General features: G+C 34.8%; 1 protein-coding gene across 1 annotated transcript in view; it reads left to right on the top strand.

Moving 5' to 3' along the window:
• Nucleotides 1-19,982, top strand: part of LOC134275821 (uncharacterized) — a 104,160-nt gene that overhangs the window by 79,199 nt on the left and 4,979 nt on the right. The window contains exons 9-14 of the mRNA XM_062758113.1: nucleotides 5,074-5,541; nucleotides 7,628-8,095; nucleotides 9,804-10,031; nucleotides 16,988-17,479; nucleotides 17,808-18,062; nucleotides 19,193-19,435. Coding sequence (XP_062614097.1) covers nucleotides 5,074-5,541; nucleotides 7,628-8,095; nucleotides 9,804-10,031; nucleotides 16,988-17,479; nucleotides 17,808-18,062; nucleotides 19,193-19,435 — 2,154 coding nt within the window. The remainder of the gene's footprint in view (nucleotides 1-5,073; nucleotides 5,542-7,627; nucleotides 8,096-9,803; nucleotides 10,032-16,987; nucleotides 17,480-17,807; nucleotides 18,063-19,192; nucleotides 19,436-19,982) is intronic.

Raw genomic sequence — 19,982 nt, 5'->3', positions numbered from 1 at the left:
TTTCTTCATAAACTTTTGTAATTGTTTTTATTTGAAAATTTATTTATAGGCTGCATCCCCCTCCTCTCTTCTTTCTAGCAGTATCATCAAACCCTGGCAAATTCTTGCGTTGAAAAAGGCTATTAAAAGTTAATGAAAGATCCAAAACATCCCCCTCGATAATCATTTATACGCATCTGTAACTACTTGGAGACCTTAAAAACGAAGCCCCTTTAGATCTGCGCAAGCCGTTCGAGCGAAGATCCAGAATTTTTCTGGGGGATGTCTACCAAAGTCAACATAAAATCCAACTCAAAAATTGAGAAGCCAACAAAAAAAGACAAAAACCAAAACAACCAAAAACAAACAAACTAAAACCTAAATTTGCCCAAACGTGAAAATACTATTTCGTGCACCTGGGGGTGGGGGGTAGTGGTTGACCTTTGTCTTCTTATGAATTTTAACTTCCGTTCCCTATGGGTCGTCCAAGGTCACTCTTTACTTTGCTTTGTGTATCATTCCATATCTCTGCACATTCCAGGGGGGGGGGGGTTCCTGACGCTTCCCCTCGACCCCCCTCCCCCTTTAGATCCGCGCACATGCCGTTAATGATTTATATCACACCTTCAAATAAAATAAAATAAAATAAAATTGTATCATATCAAAAAGAAGCCATATCAAAAAAGAAATTGAAATTAAAACATTAATTACAATATTAGAATAAAGAATGAAAACAAGAAAACAATTAAATAATTTATTTCATTTTGAAAAAAGAAGGTTCAATTAATAAAAATTGTGGCACTGATGCCCTTCCATAGTTTCGCATAAAAAGATTCGATAAACAAAATTCGAGAAACATGTAGACTTGACATTTCCAGACTTGTAAGTTGTTATAATTATGTGTTTTACTTAGAGCGCGGAAATGCAAATTTCGGAAAACAGAGTGTACAACATTATACAATTAATTAACCCTCGTGAGGTCAACATGGTGAAATAAGGACCCGAGACCTGGCCCACGAGGTGACCTGTCCTGACCGCGGCCGCGGAGCGGCCGAGGGCAGGCCAGGTCATCGAGGGGGCCAGGTCGAGGGTCCTTGTTTCACCATGTTGAACTCACAAGGGGTAATCAATTGTTTTATTATACCGATATATATTGAAAAGTATGAATTTCTAACCGTTATCAATTCTTTCATTGATCGGGATCGGGATTCGCTACAGTCCGGATAACGAAGTTGTTTACATTGACGTCTGCAAGTCGTGTAAGTTTTTGCATCATGATTTACTGATTAAAACAATATTTAGTTGATAGCAACATAACTTTTTATAGTTAACGATTACTTTTCCTCTACACAGTCAAAATCTAATACAGAATTCAAATTTTAAAGAGCCGCCTCTACATTCTATTGAACTGATATGTTGAAACGATATATTCATAATATTGTAACGATAAAATTTTACCGTATTCTGTATGGTAATCAAAATGCAAAACAGACCATGCAAAATTTAAAAAAAAACATTTTTTTTTTCGAATAATTATTATTTTATGCATTAACTTTACTCAAAAACGAATTTTTGATTAAGCGGTCATTTTTAGCGGTCATTAAAAATAATGACCGGGTCATTATATCCCACGTGCAATGATTCCTAGGTCAGTGTTGCTGTAAACGGTACCATTTGGAGTCATTGTTGTGTTTTAAAGTTTTCTTACCAGCCAATCAAATTCGAGTATTATCAATAGAGGTATAATAAAAAAGATACAATGTACTTGTACACACATAATATAAACTCGATCAGAGTCAACACAATTGTAAGTTCGGAAGTACATACTTTGATTTCTGAATTATCTACTTACATATGTAGACTATGAAACTGATACTGACAAGTTTAAATTTACAAACTTACAAGCCTGGATTTTGAACGCGAGTACCCTCCATAGAAGTTTGTCAGTCTGATCGTCTGTCACAAAAACTTTTACCTTGGTAATATATTTTGAATGAGAAGAGATAGGATTTTCATATTACTTATATCCATAATATGTTACAAGTCCTTTCTACATGCACTTTGATTTTTAACCCCGTGACCTCGAGTTTTACATTTTTTGGAAAACTTTACCCATTACTGTAAATTATTGTTCAAAACTTTTAATTGAGAAAAGATAGGGCTTTCATACTAAACATGTGTATAACCCTTTACATTTTTAAATCTACATTAATCTTTGACCACATGACTTTGGTATTTACGTTTGAACTACTTCAATTCGCCATTTTGATTTTTTTTCTTATATTTTTATGATGGAATTAAGAATAGGGTTTTTATATATAACATGTACAATGCCTGTGACAATATATTTTCACTTAACATGCTATTATTCCTGACCATTGACGTTCATGTTTGACGTAGTTTATAGACAAAATTAGCCTTTGTGATAACTTTTGATTGTCATATGATTGGACCTTTATATTCGACACAAAATGCCTCAAAGACACCAACAGAGAGGGAACAACATTCTTTGAATTTGCTGGGTTACACCAATAAATAATCAGCATTTTATTTTCTCAACAACAAACTGCATATTTCAGTATGTTCAAAAAGTACCATATTCGGATTTGAGGTATTAACTTCGGAATGATACTGCTTAAGTCGTGCCCATTTTCTAGTTTGATAAAGAGCAAAAGAAACTTCAGTGAATTTAAATATTGCCTTTATATAGCATGGGAAACAAAGAAAAATGGTTTTGCACAGTGTATAGATATACTGCGTACATTTTCGCGAAAATAAATCGTCGCAAACTAGTTTACTCCCTCGTCGACCCGAATAAAAGTTGGTTCAAAATGTTTGAAAGAACAGTCTAAAAAATCAAATCGAATTATAAAGAAACTTGATAATATTTTTTTTTCAAACTCTCCAGACTGATTAAAACAATTCCTTTATCATTACCAACAAAACGTTTTACCCAGTCCGGAAGTCAGGAGAAAAGGGGGTTGATTGTTTTTGCAGCTATATATTTAAGGTGGGGGACATATCCACAACCGAAAGTTCCTTGACAAGCAAAATTAAGCTAATTCAGAGAATTTGTGTAGACTATGCGCAGTTTCGGAGATGGGGGTTGGGGGGTGGTCGGATCCCCTTGACTAAATTGGTGGAATTATTAAATGTATACATGTATACTGAAGCAGATAAAATATGCCAATATGGATAGAAAGGTTTGATTGCCTATTTTTTTTATTCTGTGTATAGAAGATTCTTTTTATATGTATAGAAGATTCTTTTACAGGAATATTTATCACACTGTAATGATGATTTTTTTAGTTTGTACAAGGCCGACCTCATACATTTTTCATCTCACATGAATACTATCATTTAGTAAAAAAAGAAAAAAAGTATTTCGAAAAAAATATTTGATCGCCCCGGATGCGAACCCGGACCCACTCACATGTGAAGCGAGAGACATACCTTTGGACCACAGAGCCGCTTTAAAGCAGCGAAAATTATATGCAAAGATGAAGTCACTTACATGTATATATTCACGTTCGATATTGTCAAAATTTCACACAAAGCATGATATCTAAAACAACCTTTATTAAACAGATCTCCTAGATGTAATAAGAATATAAAGTCCATCGAGAACCTGTTTTATACGTAATAACTCTCCTCATGCCCCTGTGCTAAAAAAACGACATGTAATACAATAAATGCCAATAAAAAAACGAAGCGGGACACTTTGAGAGGGGTGAGAGAGGCCCTAGGGAATTGTGGTATCAAATTACATTGAAAAAGCTCAAATTCTTCTTGAAATATCGCCCGGAAATGATAGTCTTTAATACAGAGAGAATGTATAAATTTACGACTTTGAACTGTGACCTTTTGATCTCAAAATTAATAAGAGTCTTTCTTTGGACACAAGGAGTTGATATGTATAATTTATTTCACAGCAAAAGCTCAAAGGGTTCTCAAGATATTGCGCGGAAACGAAAGTCTAATAAAAGACAGAATTTGCGAATTTATGACCTTGAACTTTGACCTTTTGACTTCAAAATCAATAGTTTCCTTCTCTAGTCAACAGGGAGTTGCTATGCAAAATGTCATTACAAAAGCTCAAAGGGTTCTCGAGATATCGTGTGGAAACGAAAGCGTTACCGACAGACAGAAAGACGGACGGACGAACGGACCCAAATTAATACCTCCCACTTTGCAAGCGGGGGAAAATAAAACAAACGGGGCGGGACACTTTGAGAGGTGCGAGAGAGGTCCTATGTAGTTTTGATATAAAATTAAATTGCAAAAGCTCAAAATCTTTTTGAAATATTGCACTGAAATGATAGTTTCATACCGTCAAAATAGATAGATTTAAGAACTTGAACTTTGACCTTTTGACCTCAAAATCAATAGGGGTCTTTCTTCGGCCAAAGGGATTTGTTATGTAAAATTTTATTGCAAAAACATAAAGAGTATCGTGATATCGTGCGAAAACGAGTGTTATAAAAGAGAGAATTTGGGAATTTATGACCTTGACCTTTGACCTTTTGAGGGTTCTTCTTTAGTCCATAGGAAGTTCCTATGCAAAATTTCATTGCAAAAGATTAAATGGTTCTTGAGATATTGTGTGGAAGCGAAAGCGTTACAAACAACAGAAAGACGGACGGATGGACAGACCCGAATTATTATCCCCCATTTTATAAGCTGGGGACAGTAAAGTTCATCAAACGTGAATATTGTTTGGGCACATATACGAGTAGTGGCCCTGTTTTTTATGTTTTATTTATTGTGGCAGCAATATGGGGCCCCTTTGTAGTGAATGCTAAAAGCCTCACGATAAGCTTTTATTTTGGTATAAACGCGTCGGAGAATTGTTAAGTACCTATTGTAAACGCTTACACTGCTCATAATAAAACAAATGCATGCTGTGCATAATAAAAAAAATGTCTAATAAAATAAATACAGATTAACTTAATCAATCTTAATTAGATAATAAAAAATTATTGTTCATACCATGCATACTTGTAAAGTAATTATCGTAAAAATTGATATCTATATAAAGAAAACACAATTATTCTGAGATCAAATTTAACGACTTTTTAAAAATTTATTTCTTAGATGAGTTCTTCACACTGACTGATGACGAGGTTTTCGTGTTATTCTGTTTTCTGTGTTCTGACTCCGGTCCTCCTGACTTCACTGACACAGAGTGGCTGGGCATGCTTAATCAGATACGACATGAAATGTACCTGAACTATAATAAAGTAACACGTGAGGAAGCACAGCAGACTCTGGACAGACTGAAGTCACGTGATTATCTTTGGGAAGATCAGGACAAGATACCGGAGGACATAAAGTATAAGACAATGTGTTGGATTGCATCAATGGATAGTCTTAATATATTATTCAATTACAGTAGTTATGACACAGGCAGTGTGTACCTGAGATCATGGAGATACAACAAAAAACCTGAAGAAAAGTGTTTCTGTGGCCCTGGTTACTTACTGATACGCCGTGTACAGATGAACATACTGACTCACGACACCATGAACGACATGGATATATATGATGATATATACAAGATATGTAAGTGATTAAATTAAGCATTAAACTATTGTCAGTGGGTTAACATAAATTAACCATTTCATGATATGTAGAAATGTTTTTACACGAACATGTGTTATAATATTCAATTGAAATGTTTTTAATAATTTTGGAACGACAGTTATATTCAATTGTAATAGTTTCTTTTAAAAAAAATTAAGCTACTTATTAAAATAAAAAATGACAAACAGTTCTTATAAATGCACAAATTAATCAAAACGATATGTAAGTAAAACATGGAATTATTGTCAGATTTCAGAAAAGCTTCAAATTTAATTGAATTCTGAACATGATTATCTAATCTGTATTAATTAGGCCTTGCCAATAAATTTTTTGTACGTTGGACCCGAGCGCTAGTATGTAAACAGAACAATACAAACTAGTGCTAATTGTAACGGGGACCGTTACAGATGTTCCCCAAACGCTCCCCAACACCCTTTTGGTGCCATATTCCCTGCAACAGCTTCATTAAATAGGACAAAATCTATGCATTTGAGACTTTAACAACGCCAAGTTCATTCAAATTTTAGCATTGCAAGCGTGCGCATGTGAATGCATGTGCATAATGACCATAACATCTTGTCTACACAATCTATATATTTTTTATATACTAAATATTAAAGTTTTTAATCCAAAAGTATTAAAAAATACGCTCATTCAAGTGTATTTTTGATTTATCTCATTTTATGTGCACGCACGTGCATACATGAGCATGGTGACCATGTCTTCTTGTAGAAGTCCTTTACATCTATCTATGTTCTAAATCCCACCCCGTTTGGTTGAAAACTAAGGGAAATATAGCTGTTTAAAGTTTCAGCCAATCAGATTACAGCGAACGTACACGCACGTGTATGCATGTGCATTGTGACCATACCGTCTTGTAGAAGTTCATTATATCTATCTATGTTCCAAAGTCCATCCTGTTTGGTTGAAAACCAAAGGAGTTATAGCTATTTAAAATTTAAGCCAATCAGATTGCAGCACACGTGCATGCACGTGTTTTCATGATAATTGCTATATATCATATTGTAGGATATCTTAATGCATGGCTATGTTCAAAATTTCATAGGATTTCGTCGAAAAACAAGAAAGATATAGAGACTTTAGTTTCAGCCAATCAGAGCGTAGCGCACGTGCATGCGCGTGAGATCTTGCTTTTTTGATCATGTCATCTTGTTTACGCTACTAATATATCCTTACATTATAAATTTCAAAAGATTTCATCAAAAAATAGAAAAGTTACGGCTATGTCCATTATATTGGTCATTTCACGTGTTGCACTTGCGCGCTCTTGCAAGCACGTGCGCGCAAAATGGCATGTTGACAATGTCATCTTATCTACATTTAAATTATGTATATATATTCTAAATATCAAAGCATTACATCAAAAAATGTAAAAGTTACGGCAATTTCAAGTATATTGGTCATTTCACGTGTTGCACGTGCGCGCTCTTGCAAGCACGTGCGTGCAAAATGACCCTCGTTCCGCAAATCTACATAACATGCCTAATTATCCTAAAAAGGTTTCCCCTTAATCGGATGTGTACTTTACAAGATCATTCGCGGACAAAATTTTCCCAAGAAGAAAAATAATAATAATAAGAAACAGAGTAAAAACAATATGTTCCCCAACTTCGTTTGGGGAACATAATAATATTAATTTAGAATCCTCCCACCATGGGAATTCTGTGCTGTTTTCTGTAGGAGTAGTGGCCCTGTTTTTTATGTTTTATTTATTGTGGCAGCAATATGGGGCCCCTTTGTAGTGAATGCTAAAAGCCTCACGATAAGCTTTTATTTTGGTATAAACGCGTCGGAGAATTGTTAAGTACCTATTGTAAACGCTTACACTGCTCATAATAAAACAAATGCATGCTGTGCATAATAAAAAAAATGTCTAATAAAATAAATACAGATTAACTTAATCAATCTTAATTAGATAATAAAAAATTATTGTTCATACCATGCATACTTGTAAAGTAATTATCGTAAAAATTGATATCTATATAAAGAAAACACAATTATTCTGAGATCAAATTTAACGACTTTTTAAAAATTTATTTCTTAGATGAGTTCTTCACACTGACTGATGACGAGGTTTTCGTGTTATTCTGTTTTCTGTGTTCTGACTCCGGTCCTCCTGACTTCACTGACACAGAGTGGCTGGGCATGCTTAATCAGATACGACATGAAATGTACCTGAACTATAATAAAGTAACACGTGAGGAAGCACAGCAGACTCTGGACAGACTGAAGTCACGTGATTATCTTTGGGAAGATCAGGACAAGATACCGGAGGACATAAAGTATAAGACAATGTGTTGGATTGCATCAATGGATAGTCTTAATATATTATTCAATTACAGTAGTTATGACACAGCCAGTGTGTACCTGAGATCATGGAGATACAACAAAAAACCTGAAGAAAAGTGTTTCTGTGGCCCTGGTTACTTACTGATACGCCGTGTACAGATGAACATACTGACTCACGACACCATGAACGACATGGATATATATGATGATATATACAAGATATGTAAGTGATTAAATTAAGCATTAAACTATTGTCAGTGGGTTAACATAAATTAACCATTTCATGATATGTAGAAATGTTTTTACACGAACATGTGTTATAATATTCAATTGAAATGTTTTTAATAATTTTGGAACGACAGTTATATTCAATTGTAATAGTTTCTTTTAAAAAAAATTAAGCTACTTATTAAAATAAAAAATGACAAACAGTTCTTATAAATGCACAAATTAATCAAAACGATATGTAAGTAAAACATGGAATTATTGTCAGATTTCAGAAAAGCTTCAAATTTAATTGAATTCTGAACATGATTATCTAATCTGTATTAATTAGGCCTTGCCAATAAATTTTTTGTACGTTGGACCCGAGCGCTAGTATGTAAACAGAACAATACAAATAATATTAATTTAGAATCCTCCCACCATGGGAATTCTGTGCTGTTTTCTGTACCACCCCCCCCCCCCCTTCATCGTACATCTCTTTATTCTGCAAATTAGAAAAAAATAACATTCTCCGCTGCGCCTTAGTCGTCCCGCCTAAAAATTTTGCTTACAATAAAGTAATATCTTTTTAACCACTAGCCCGCTCCTACTTTTTTTCATCAAATGTCCGACGAACAAGAAATTAAATTGGTGTGGCATTAAATATGGAAAGAGTAATATAACTCTATTTTTTAATGAATAATTCCTCAGATGTTGACAATTTATTTCCTTCTTGAGGCTAGTAAATAGTGACTGATGCTGATATATTTTTGAAAGATGTACATATTAAAGAACTACGAACTCTAACTCTTGATTTCCGCCTACATTTTGCACCCATTAAATTCAATTTTAATAGCAATTTAGCCATTAAATCTTTGTTTAATACAAAGATCAGGTCTATGGTAATTGATTAATCATTTTATTTCCAGCGCTAGACAGTAAATTATCATTAATTCCAGCTCTTGAAAAAAGGGTGGTAGGCGATATTTTCTGGTGAAATCGAACTTTCAAGCATCACCATATTTTGAAATAGTTTTAAATATCATAAAATGTATCTCATATCATTTCTTATGTTTAACGTATATAAATAAAACATGTATGAATAAATATAATACAATTATGAAGTTGTAAATAGCTTTAAAATTTGTGAAAAATCAGCATTTTTTTCGTTTTTTGTCTATAAACATATATTCTCCCCCGTGAAACACAAAAAGTTTTGGCATAAATTTGTTAAATGACAGTCCATATTTCCTGTGAAAAGGAATTTTTGTTTCACGGGGGGGGGGGGGAAAGATGTTTTAAAAATATTTTCCGTTTTCAGTTGATTTCTATAGTAAAAAACACAAGTTTAACCAAAATTATAGAGTTATCTCTCTTTGATATCCCAAATAAGTAACTTTTTATGACAATTCATATAAATATCTATAAAAATTTTGAAAATCATTCGAATATGTTAACTTTTGAGAAGACTTAGAGGTAGGCGGGAGAACAATACTATCGTTCGTAGTTCTTACATGCATTGTAGTTAATAAAACATGAAATGAAAAAAGTGAAGGTAATGAACAATTATTGATCTCTTAAAAATCTAAATATGCTAGAGATATGTTAACGGGGAATAAAGTACAGACGGTGATATGTTAGACATGCCAGGCATTCCTTCTTTTTTAATTTTATTCTTTTTGAAATAACAAATACAACACTGAGATTAGATTGGTCTTAATTTTTAGTGAATGTTTCGAACCAAATCCTGAAGGAGGGTGAAGATAAAAGAAAGGATTTTCTATCGGAACTAAGCAAAGGGGACGATGTACATTACAGAGGAAGATCCCATGACAGTGTAGATCACGTGACGTGGCTCTGGAGATACAGGAGACCTGACATCGTGAGATCCTGTATAGGTCTACATCAACACAATGATATTTACCTCATCGACAACAAAGCTTACAGAAAACCAAGTAAGTACTTGTAGTCATTTAGATACAAAGATTCCCTGAAATAAATAATTTATATGCACCTGTTCATGCTGTTCCTTTGTTCGGTGTATACATGTAGTTTGTTTGTCGGTCATTTTTGTTGATTGATTCTTCGTCAAAAATATTGCTAGTGAAACATTAACACTTTGTTAATTTTTTTAAGTTTATCTCGTCATTACCTCTGCTATATTCTATTTATTGTTCCTTGCAATAGTCATCTACGTATGTTAGATATCTTACCCTGAATTAAAAACAACCTTAACCAAGAAAGGACTTTATAATAGATATTGATGACAGATACCAACCATATATCTAATTATCAGGCGGGGATCCAGAAAATTTTTTCTAGAGGGAGTCCACCTCAGTCAAAAAAAAAATCCATTCCCAAAAATTTCTTGACAAGCAAAAAAAAAAAGAAAAACAAACAAAAAAAAAAGATGTGTTTGTGAAACACATGCCCCCGTATGGCAAAATAGCGAAGGTTAAGCTTTCTCAAATGCAGATCAAATATGTTGGTACCAAAGTAAGGACTTTTCACAAGAAATGCGAAATATAAAATGCTAGCTACACCTATTCCAGGGTTATGACCAAGGTTAACATCTTATATTATAGGACAAACTCAGTTTCAAGGTCAAAGGGTCAAGGTTGTTGGGTTTTAAAGAAAGGCTTTGCCTCAAAAATTATGTATGAGAAGTATGAAAGCGCTGGCCTTTATCGTTTAAAAGTTATGAATAAGGTTAAAGTTTGAAAAAAAAGTAGGTCAAACTCTAAGGTCAAGGTCAAAAGGTCAAATTTCTTGATATCCAATGATAGGTCTTGTCACAAGAATTACACATGTGAAATATGAAAGCTCTCGTCCCTACTGTTCAAAAGTTATGGTCAAGCTAAAAGTTTGTAAAAAGTAAGTCAAAATCCAAGGTCAAGGTCAAAGGGTCAAGATTCTTGATATCCAATGAAAGGTCTTGTCACAAGGATTACACAAGTGAAATATGAAAGATCTAGCCCCTACTGTTCAAAAGTTATGGTCAAGGTTATTGTTCGTAAAAAGTAAGTCTAACTCCAAGGTCAAGGTCAAAGGGTCTTAATTCTTGATATCAAATGAAAGGTCTTGCCACAAGAAATAAATTTTTGAAATATGAATGCCTTAGCCCTAACCCTTTAAAAGTTATCGTCAATATTGTATTTTTAAAGTAGGTCAAACTCCAAGGTCAAGGCCAAAGGGTCAAGGTTCTTGGTATCCAATTAAAGATCTTTCCATTAGAATTATATATGTGAAGTATGAAAGCCGAAGTACTTATTGTTCAAAAGTTATAGCCAAGGGTTAAGTTTTTTCATAGATACAAAAATCTTTAAGGTCAAGGTCAAAAAGTAAAGGATGTTGGTATCCAATGAAAGGACTTTCCACAAAGAATATATATGTGAAATATAAATGTCGTGGTATCTATTATTCAAAAGATATGGCCAAAGTAAAAGTTCAAAATTTTTGTGTTTAAGTGGGTCAGACTCCAAGGTCATGGTCAAAAGGTCAAATTTGGTGGAACCCAAAGAAAGGTCGTGTCACAAGGAATATACATGTGAAATATAAAAGTCACAGCTTCACTAAATCAAAAGTTATGGACAAGGTTAGAGTTTTTGCGGACAAACAGAGAGACAGAGAGACAGACAGACAGACACGACAAAAACTATATGCCCCCGAAACTTCGTTTACGGGGGCATAAAAAACATGAAGTAAAACTCGCCCAAACGTCAAAAGTCAAAAGCCTATTTCAGGGGTAGGGTTGGGGTGGGCGGTTAGTGGGAAGTGGTGACTTCTAATGCCTCAAATCTTTCGCTTATCATACCCATTACACACATATTCATGTTAACCAGGGGGTCTGCGTTTTCCAAGGGGGGTCCATGGTAACTTTTTCTTGTTTTAGTATATACATTTTTGAACCTGGTAAATTCCAGGGGGGTCTCGAACCTCCCGACCCCCCCCCCCCCCCCTTCTAGATCCGCGAATGTAATTATAATTATTTGTGTGACTTCGTTCGCTTCATGATCGGGAGGCCCGGCCGGTTCGATTCTCGATCGCGGCGCCGCGTCATACCTAAGACGTAAACAAAGGTAGTGACTGTTTCTTCGCCAAGCGCTCGGCACTAGAAGTGAAAGTCACGGGTCTTTCGGATATGACCTTAAAAACGTAGGTCCCGTGCCACGGTAGGCGTTGGCACGATAAAGAACCTCACTGCTCAATGGCCCTGAGTGCCGAGTATAGGTCTAAATTTGAAGCCCTTCACCGGCATCGGTGACGTCTCCATATGAGTGAAAAATTCTCAATAGGGACGTTAAACAATATACAATCAATCAATCAATCAACTAGTTAAACACACCGGTTACAGAAATGAACAAGCTAATATTCAGAGATAGTCTGTGCCCCCAACTAAGGAAAAAAGAGAAGCTTGCATGGATGTAGATGTGTTGAAAGGGGGATAAGAATAGCAGACGGGGCCATAGTGGGTAATATAAGATTTCATCGCAAAAGCATGAAAGCTTATAGAGCTATTATAAATTTACGCTCTTGACCTCTGAGCTTCTGACCCCAAATCACTTGACTTCTTTCTGAGGCCATAGGTAGTTGCTGTATAAAATCTCTTTGTAACAGCTCAAATACTTACTGAGATAACGTGCAGAAAAGAAAGTGTTACAAAGAGAAAATGCAGCCGGACGGACCGGACAGACGGACAGCAAACCGAATGTATATTGTAATATCCCTTACATTCTTAAAGCAGAAGATAGAAATGCAAGAGGTATTCTTTCTTGTGGTAAAGGGGAGAGGTTAAAGATCAGAATATATCTCAATATTTTTTAGGTCACCTGAGTAACTCAGGTGACCTATTGCTATCCGTTTTCGTCCGTCGTCGTCCGTCGTGCGTCCTGTGTCGTGTGTTAACATTTGAACATTTTCAGCTTCTTTTCTGAAACCACTGAACTAATTTCAACCAAATTTGGTATACAGCATCTATGGGTGGAGGAGAACAAAAATTTTGAAATTCATGGTCCCCGCCCCCCCCCCCCCGGGGCCTGAGGGGTGGAACCAAAAACACTAAAATTAATGAAATCTTTAAAAATCTTCTTCTTTACTCCTGGACATCAAGCAGGCAAACTGTTGGCATAAATGAATGTAATGGGCATTGAGTCCTCTACCAAAATTGTGAAATTCATGGCCCCAGGGTCAGGGTTTTTAGTGCTAGGGCAGGGCTCTATAGATTATATAGTGAAAATGCATAAATTCTTTGAACATCTTCTTCTCTGCTCCTGGGTTTTAGATAAACTAACTAAGCACATAGTTATGGTGAGCAAGAGTGTCTCTTCCAGATTTGTGAATTTTATGGCACAAGAGTCAGGGGTTCTGGTGTTAGGGCGGGGCTCTATAGATTATATAGTGAAAATGCATTATTTCTTTGAAAATCTTCTTCTCTGCTCCTGGGTTTTAGATAAACTTACTAAGCACATAGTTATGATGAGCATGAGTGCCTTTATCAAAATTGTGAATTTTATGGCCCCAGGGTCAGGGGTTCTGGTGTTAGGGTGGGGCTTTATAGATTATATAGTGAAAATGCATTATTTCTTTGAAAATCTTCCTCTCTGTTCCTTGGTATTAAATACACTTAGTACATATTCATGATGAGCTAGAGTGCCTCTTCCAAAATTTTGAATCTTATGGTCCCAGGGTTAGGGGTTCTGGTGTAAGGGCAGGGCTCTATTGATTATATAGTAAAAATACATTTATTCTTTGAAAATATTTTTCTTTGCTTCTGGGTTTTAAGCCAATGATCCAAGTATATATATTTATATATATTTATGATGACGAAAGGTGCATCTAGCAAAGTGGGTTTTATGCCCCCAGGGTCAAAGGGGGAGGGGGTTACATAGTCTGAAAATAAATTAATGCTTTGAAATCTGCTCTTTGGTATTAATCAACCATTTTATGATAAGATTTGCAAAATTTTGAAATATATATGGCCCTGGGTCAGTGGTTCCTTTTGGGTGAAGTGCACAACTGGTTATAAAGTGGAAGTGCATTTTCTCTTTGTAACTCTGATCTACCTCTAGGTATTAAGTAAATAGAGTAAGCATGCTAAGTTAATAACTATGATAAGCAATGGTGCCTCTTTCAAAATTGTAAATTGTGAATTTCATGGCCTCCAGTTTAAACACGAACCAAATTTAAGTGTTTTAAAGTTGTTACACAATACTCAGGTGACCTATAAGGCCCGTGGGCCTCTTGTTTATATAAGGAAGAATTCTGAAGGTCTTAAAATCCATCATATTTGTACATGTAGTAAAATCGGTTCAGTTTTATTTCTTGTTATTTCGTTCTTTTTCAACCCTTAAATTGATATAGTATTGATCATTTCCATCATTATAATTGAAATTGAATAAATATTTAATTAGGTAAATATTTTATCTGAACTTATCCTGATTTTGATTACTAGTAACTGATTAACTCTGAAGTGTGGAGAATTTTATCATAGATATTGCAAAGACCAAGATTTATTTCCCATAGAGTATGAAGTATATGGAGATTACGAACAGTATTCAAGATCAAAGTCAATAAATTAAATACAAAATAGGAGCAGTGCAAACACGGACATCAAAAACATAACAGGAGGTATCAGGTGCTATAGACCAGTGGTCATCCCTTGCCGACCGGTCACACTCGCCGTGCGTCCTTGTCATGATCGAGAAATACATATGTAAATGGAAAATCCATCGTCAATTCAGTGTACGAGGGGTGATCAAAAAATTCGAGAACTATCTCTTTATCCATGAAACCACATTTCATACCAGAAAAAAAAATTGTACACACAGCTTTATACAGATTCTATAAATAGCGTATGCTGAATAAAGGTTTGCTCCTTGATTGTGATGTCACAATTTGAAAATGACGTCATTATGTAAGTCACTTGTTACAAAAAATGGTTGTCTCCCTCGAACTCGTTCAACAAACGACTGTAGAATTCATGGTATATCTCAGAATTTCCTTTGAAGTAGGGAATAATAATTTGTACAGTTTTTTTTAGATAAATGTTCTCCTATAAATTCAATCAAGGACTGGATAAGTCGTGTTAGTGGAGTAAGGCAGATGGTTAAACATGATACTTGTTTTGTTGCATAGTGAAAGCCCAGGAGTTCGCGTACCTATCAATTATACCGAAATTTTCATTAAATAAAAAAATACGTAATATGTTATTACTATAGGTATTACGTACCTTTTTTATTTACCAATAATTTCGACAAAATTGATAGGTACGCGAACTCCTGTGGTGAAAGCAAGTTTAAAAACAGATGTGTTTTAAAAAAGCAATTTGCTATTAAAGACCTTCAATTTACGCTTTGAAAAATAGTTGAATGTTTCAACAATAGTGTACTTGTTAAATACCAAAGATATCGCTTACTTTGGATTTTTAAACATATTAGATATGATGAAAAAGAAGCTCCAATTCTCTTTCCACCTCAAATATGAAATGTCTCTCCCAAGAGAGAAGATTTGGATTTTGATGGTCGTCATGCTTATTTTTGGAAAGGAAATTCTTATCCACCCATTCTGTTGCCGAGATGTGACCAGTTCCTAGAAAGTTCTTGTATTAAAAAAATTAACTTACGTGGAAAGAAGTACCTTGTATAAAACTCGGAAACAACTTTCAGTTTTTGTGACAGGACGCTACGGAAGGGTCACGGGACCGCCTATATCACGTGATTCGCACATGAGCGGAACGGTGGCAGTTCTGCATTAAAATCGGAGAGGACTAATTTAAAATATATTATCATCCTTCAGAATTATACAGACAATCTGATTGGTTTAGAGCAGGTCACGTGCAGGGAGACAACTCGTGATGTCTCCCTCACGCGCAGGGAGACAACTGTTATCTCCCTTCAGATGACAATGAAATAGCGTAAGCGAGCAAGCAGGGTTATTACTGTGTTGTCGCCGTTTGAATAAAACTACAGTGGTTCAAGCGAGATAACTCATACTTATAAGTACAATGGCTAAATATGCGGGATCGGTAAACAATAAATTCTAAAGATGACCTCAAAGTTGTCTGTTGACGTATTTTGAAAGTATACGGAATCGGAGCAGAATAGAAGAAAAGAGGTTTGGTTATTATTTTCTACTCTAGCTAATTGATAATTGTATATTCTTCAGGATAATAAAACTATTATGAACTGTTTGAAAGGAAGACATCACCAATTATCAGGTCTGAGTAGGGTTGTCACCCTCGGGCGCAAGCGCCCTCGGGTGACAACCCTACTCAGACCTGATAATTGGTGATGTCTCCCTTCTAAACAGTCCATAATTGTATAACAAACACTGAAAGCAAATATTATTTCTTTCATAGAAGTTTTCGATTCATTCGCGAACTTTTTGATCCCCCTCGTATAAGAAATGGACGAGCAATTAATAGGAAAAACGGCAGTCAGCATTTAACTCAATGACAACTTGCGTGAAGATTTATTGATTATGTTTTAAAATGACGTGTTTATGGAAATTCCTATGGGAAATTAAAAAAATGAATTAAAAAAAATCTTAAAAGACATATCAATATCTTGAATTCTTTGATCAGTCAAAGGAGGATAAAGTGCGTTTTACAATGTACTAATGGTCGAAAGCGTAGACTCTCCATTCGCCCCTTTTTTTTCAAGTCAAAACTTTTTACTTTAGTAAATGATTCTTGAAAGTCTGTTTGCGCCCTCCCCCTTACTCTTTTGTTGTGTTATAGAGTAGTAACAGAAAAAGTAGTGAAAAAGGCTACGCTTCAAAAGAAGAAACACCTCAATCCCCCCCCTTTTTTTCACGAAATAGGATTTTCAAGTATTGACATGTTTCCCTTTTTTTACTTGTCAAGCATTTTAAGGTATGAATTTTTTTCTCTTGCTACCCATTTTAAATATAGGTAAATACCACAAATACATACCGGAAGTCAGAAGTCTGCTGTACTGTTTGTTGTTGGTTGATGAATACACCTTGAATACCAGGGAAGATTCCTACAAGAACATGCTTAACAAGCTCAGGGATAAATACTTTAAGGAGGAAGAAATGTCAAATGAAATTAGTACAGCAGATCTCCCAGAAGTAATCATGCAAATAAAAGACAATACAATTACCTTTAAATCAGACGACATCCGACATGACGTCATGTACGCCTTTGTTACGGAGTGCTTGATAACGGACAGTGATCTGGAGTTCTTCCTAAACACAGCATCGGGTCACGTGATTACAGAATACTGCCGGTACTGGTTGTATGAGAGGAGTGAAGGAGAGAGATGTCTGTATATACCGGACAAACCGAATATGTTGGACCCTGTTATAGAAAGGCTACAACTAGACATCATCAAATACTGCTCCATATCAGACAGGACGATTCGTGACAATATCATTAATCGTTGTGAGTATGTTGTTATAGTTAAAGATATTGTTGTTATTCATTAGTATAAATCATGTTATGATACTATGAACATGTAGCCATTGTATTTTAAATATAATATAAAGTTATTGACTGGGTATTAGGACAACATATGATTTGTTGGACCTGAAGGTGAAAATGTTGCCCGCGGCCGCAGGCCAAGATCATTATAGGGTAATGTTAATAATAAAATACACATTTAAACACGCATGAGTTTTTAGCTGCATTTCAAAAATGTGCAGCCTTAAAAAATTGCATTTTCATAATTGTGTGATTTGACTAACGGGTGATTCAAATTCATAATTAATAGTAGGAGTCCCAGTAGAAATACTACAGTGGGATCAGGAGGCAAGAGAGCGATATGTAGAGTACGCTAAGAGAGGGACACAGACAGTCCACCACGCCCGGGGGATGATTGTAGGATGTGCTGGGGCGGGGAAAACCACGATGCTTAAACGTCTGCTTGGTTGTAGTGAAGAAGAGATAAAGAAAATAAAATCTACCGAGGGATTGGAGGTGCATGAGGAAATATTCAAGATTTGTGACAAAACAAACACACTGGAAGGTAAAGAAGACTGCCCCATTGGTATTTACTGGCATGATATAAAATGGTTTTATTTACATATGCACTATAAAACAGATTCGTAGTTGTAGGAAAATATAGTGGTGATATTTAAAAGAATTCGAAAATTTTCCATAATATTGCATAAAAATGGATAATGCCTTCCTAGAAATTAAATTAAATAATTTTGGGCACATGATATTTATATGAAGTGTAAGTGTAAGTATTTATATGAAATGTGAGACAGGTTTTCTTGGTCTTAAAATACATGAATACCATTTTTTTTTTTAGATAAAGCACACTTTCAAAGGGATTCGATTTTCAAGAGAAATTTCGTTTATAGCCTTTTATTATAGATTTCTTGGTGACATATTCAGTGTGTGTGATTAAACAGAGTAATTAATCATGAAATTTAAATTTAGATACTTGGAGCATCTTTGGGAAGGGGGTTTAACGCTATGATCTCTTCCTCTGACATTACAAAAAGCACAAGCCTAAGATAATGATCGATTTGATGACGTGTAATGCATTTGTACAATAAAACAGTTCCTACACAAAGTGTTTGTAAAGTTTACATTACTTTCTCCTACAGTTAATATTTAAAAAAGAGGCATTTGTGAAACAGTGTTGCTCTCTTATGGCAGACTACGGCAAGGCTTTAAGTTTCAAACTCCAAGTTAAATATTATAATAGTTGAAATATTATGATTAAAGTAAACACAGGGGTATAGAGTATCAACGCACATGTATTCGTTAAGCATCAATTTTCGAGGGATTCGTTATTGAGCAGAGCCAAGAAATTAAATGTTCATTGAATTGAGATATGTTATTCATTTGTATAAACAATGTTTTTATCCATGCAATTAAGAATCCCTGTGTTAAAAAATCAAAAAAAAATTAATTGCAACGAAAATTGATGGAATCACGGTACTTGAAAAATTACTTTTTCTCAAAATATTTTGATGACAATATATTACCCATAAAAACTACTTTTAGTAACATGCAATTCATTGATTATCGCAAAGTTTCATTTCCTATGATCAAGGTTGCATGTGTAGACAAGTGTATTAATCGATAATGTATGGAATGAATAATAAAAATATCACTCTACATGATACATATTTAAATTTGCAGCAATCAAATTGAATGTCAATGAGAAGGTTGGGAAAGGAAGTTTCAGCTGGAGTGAAAATACTAAAACGTTGACAATATTTGACTTTGGAGGCCAGTGTGCGTACTACGCCTGTCACCAGATTTACCTGACAAGGAGAGCTTTCTATGTTGTGGTGGTGGACGCCTCTAAACGTCTTGACCAGAAGGTGGATGATGAAGTTTGTGATCAAGATGGTAGCGTCTTCTCTGGTTGGACCTATGGAGGTAACATTGCCTTTAATTAATTAATATTCTACTATTTTGGTGAAGTATAAACAATGGGATTTAATCAAGATCTTGTCTCCAAAGCAGAAACTTATTTTGCCATTTCGAATCCTCTTGACAATTTCTTTACACTATCAATATTATTTAGATTGTTTCCGAATACATTTATAAATATCAGCTTTTGTTATCCTCGATTTGATCAATAGATAATTGACCCTAAACAAAAACATATACCGGTACATGTAAAACTCATGAAATGACATTAAAATGTTTCAAGGAAGGAGAGTTGCTATGATAAGCAGGAAGGAAAGATGTTATGTTTTGTTAATGTTAGATAAATATATAATCCTATATGCCAGTGTCCTGCAGCATCCGAATACACATTGTATGGTTGTTAAAACTGAAAGCCAGGTTATTCATAAACTTTAATCATAACAGTTTAGGGAATCTACAAACAAGGGTACGTACCCAAGGAAGCAGAAAATATTCTTTTTAAAAAATTTGATGCAAATGTGTTGTATTAATTTTCTTAGAAACGATCTTTTTA

Source organism: Saccostrea cucullata, unplaced genomic scaffold (genome assembly GCF_032062105.1).
Source record: "Saccostrea cucullata isolate Sc308-1 unplaced genomic scaffold, CSIRO_AGI_Scuc_v1 ctg1310, whole genome shotgun sequence".
NCBI lineage: Eukaryota > Metazoa > Mollusca > Bivalvia > Ostreida > Ostreidae > Saccostrea > Saccostrea cuccullata.
This window is presented reverse-complemented; position numbering and strand designations above follow the sequence as displayed.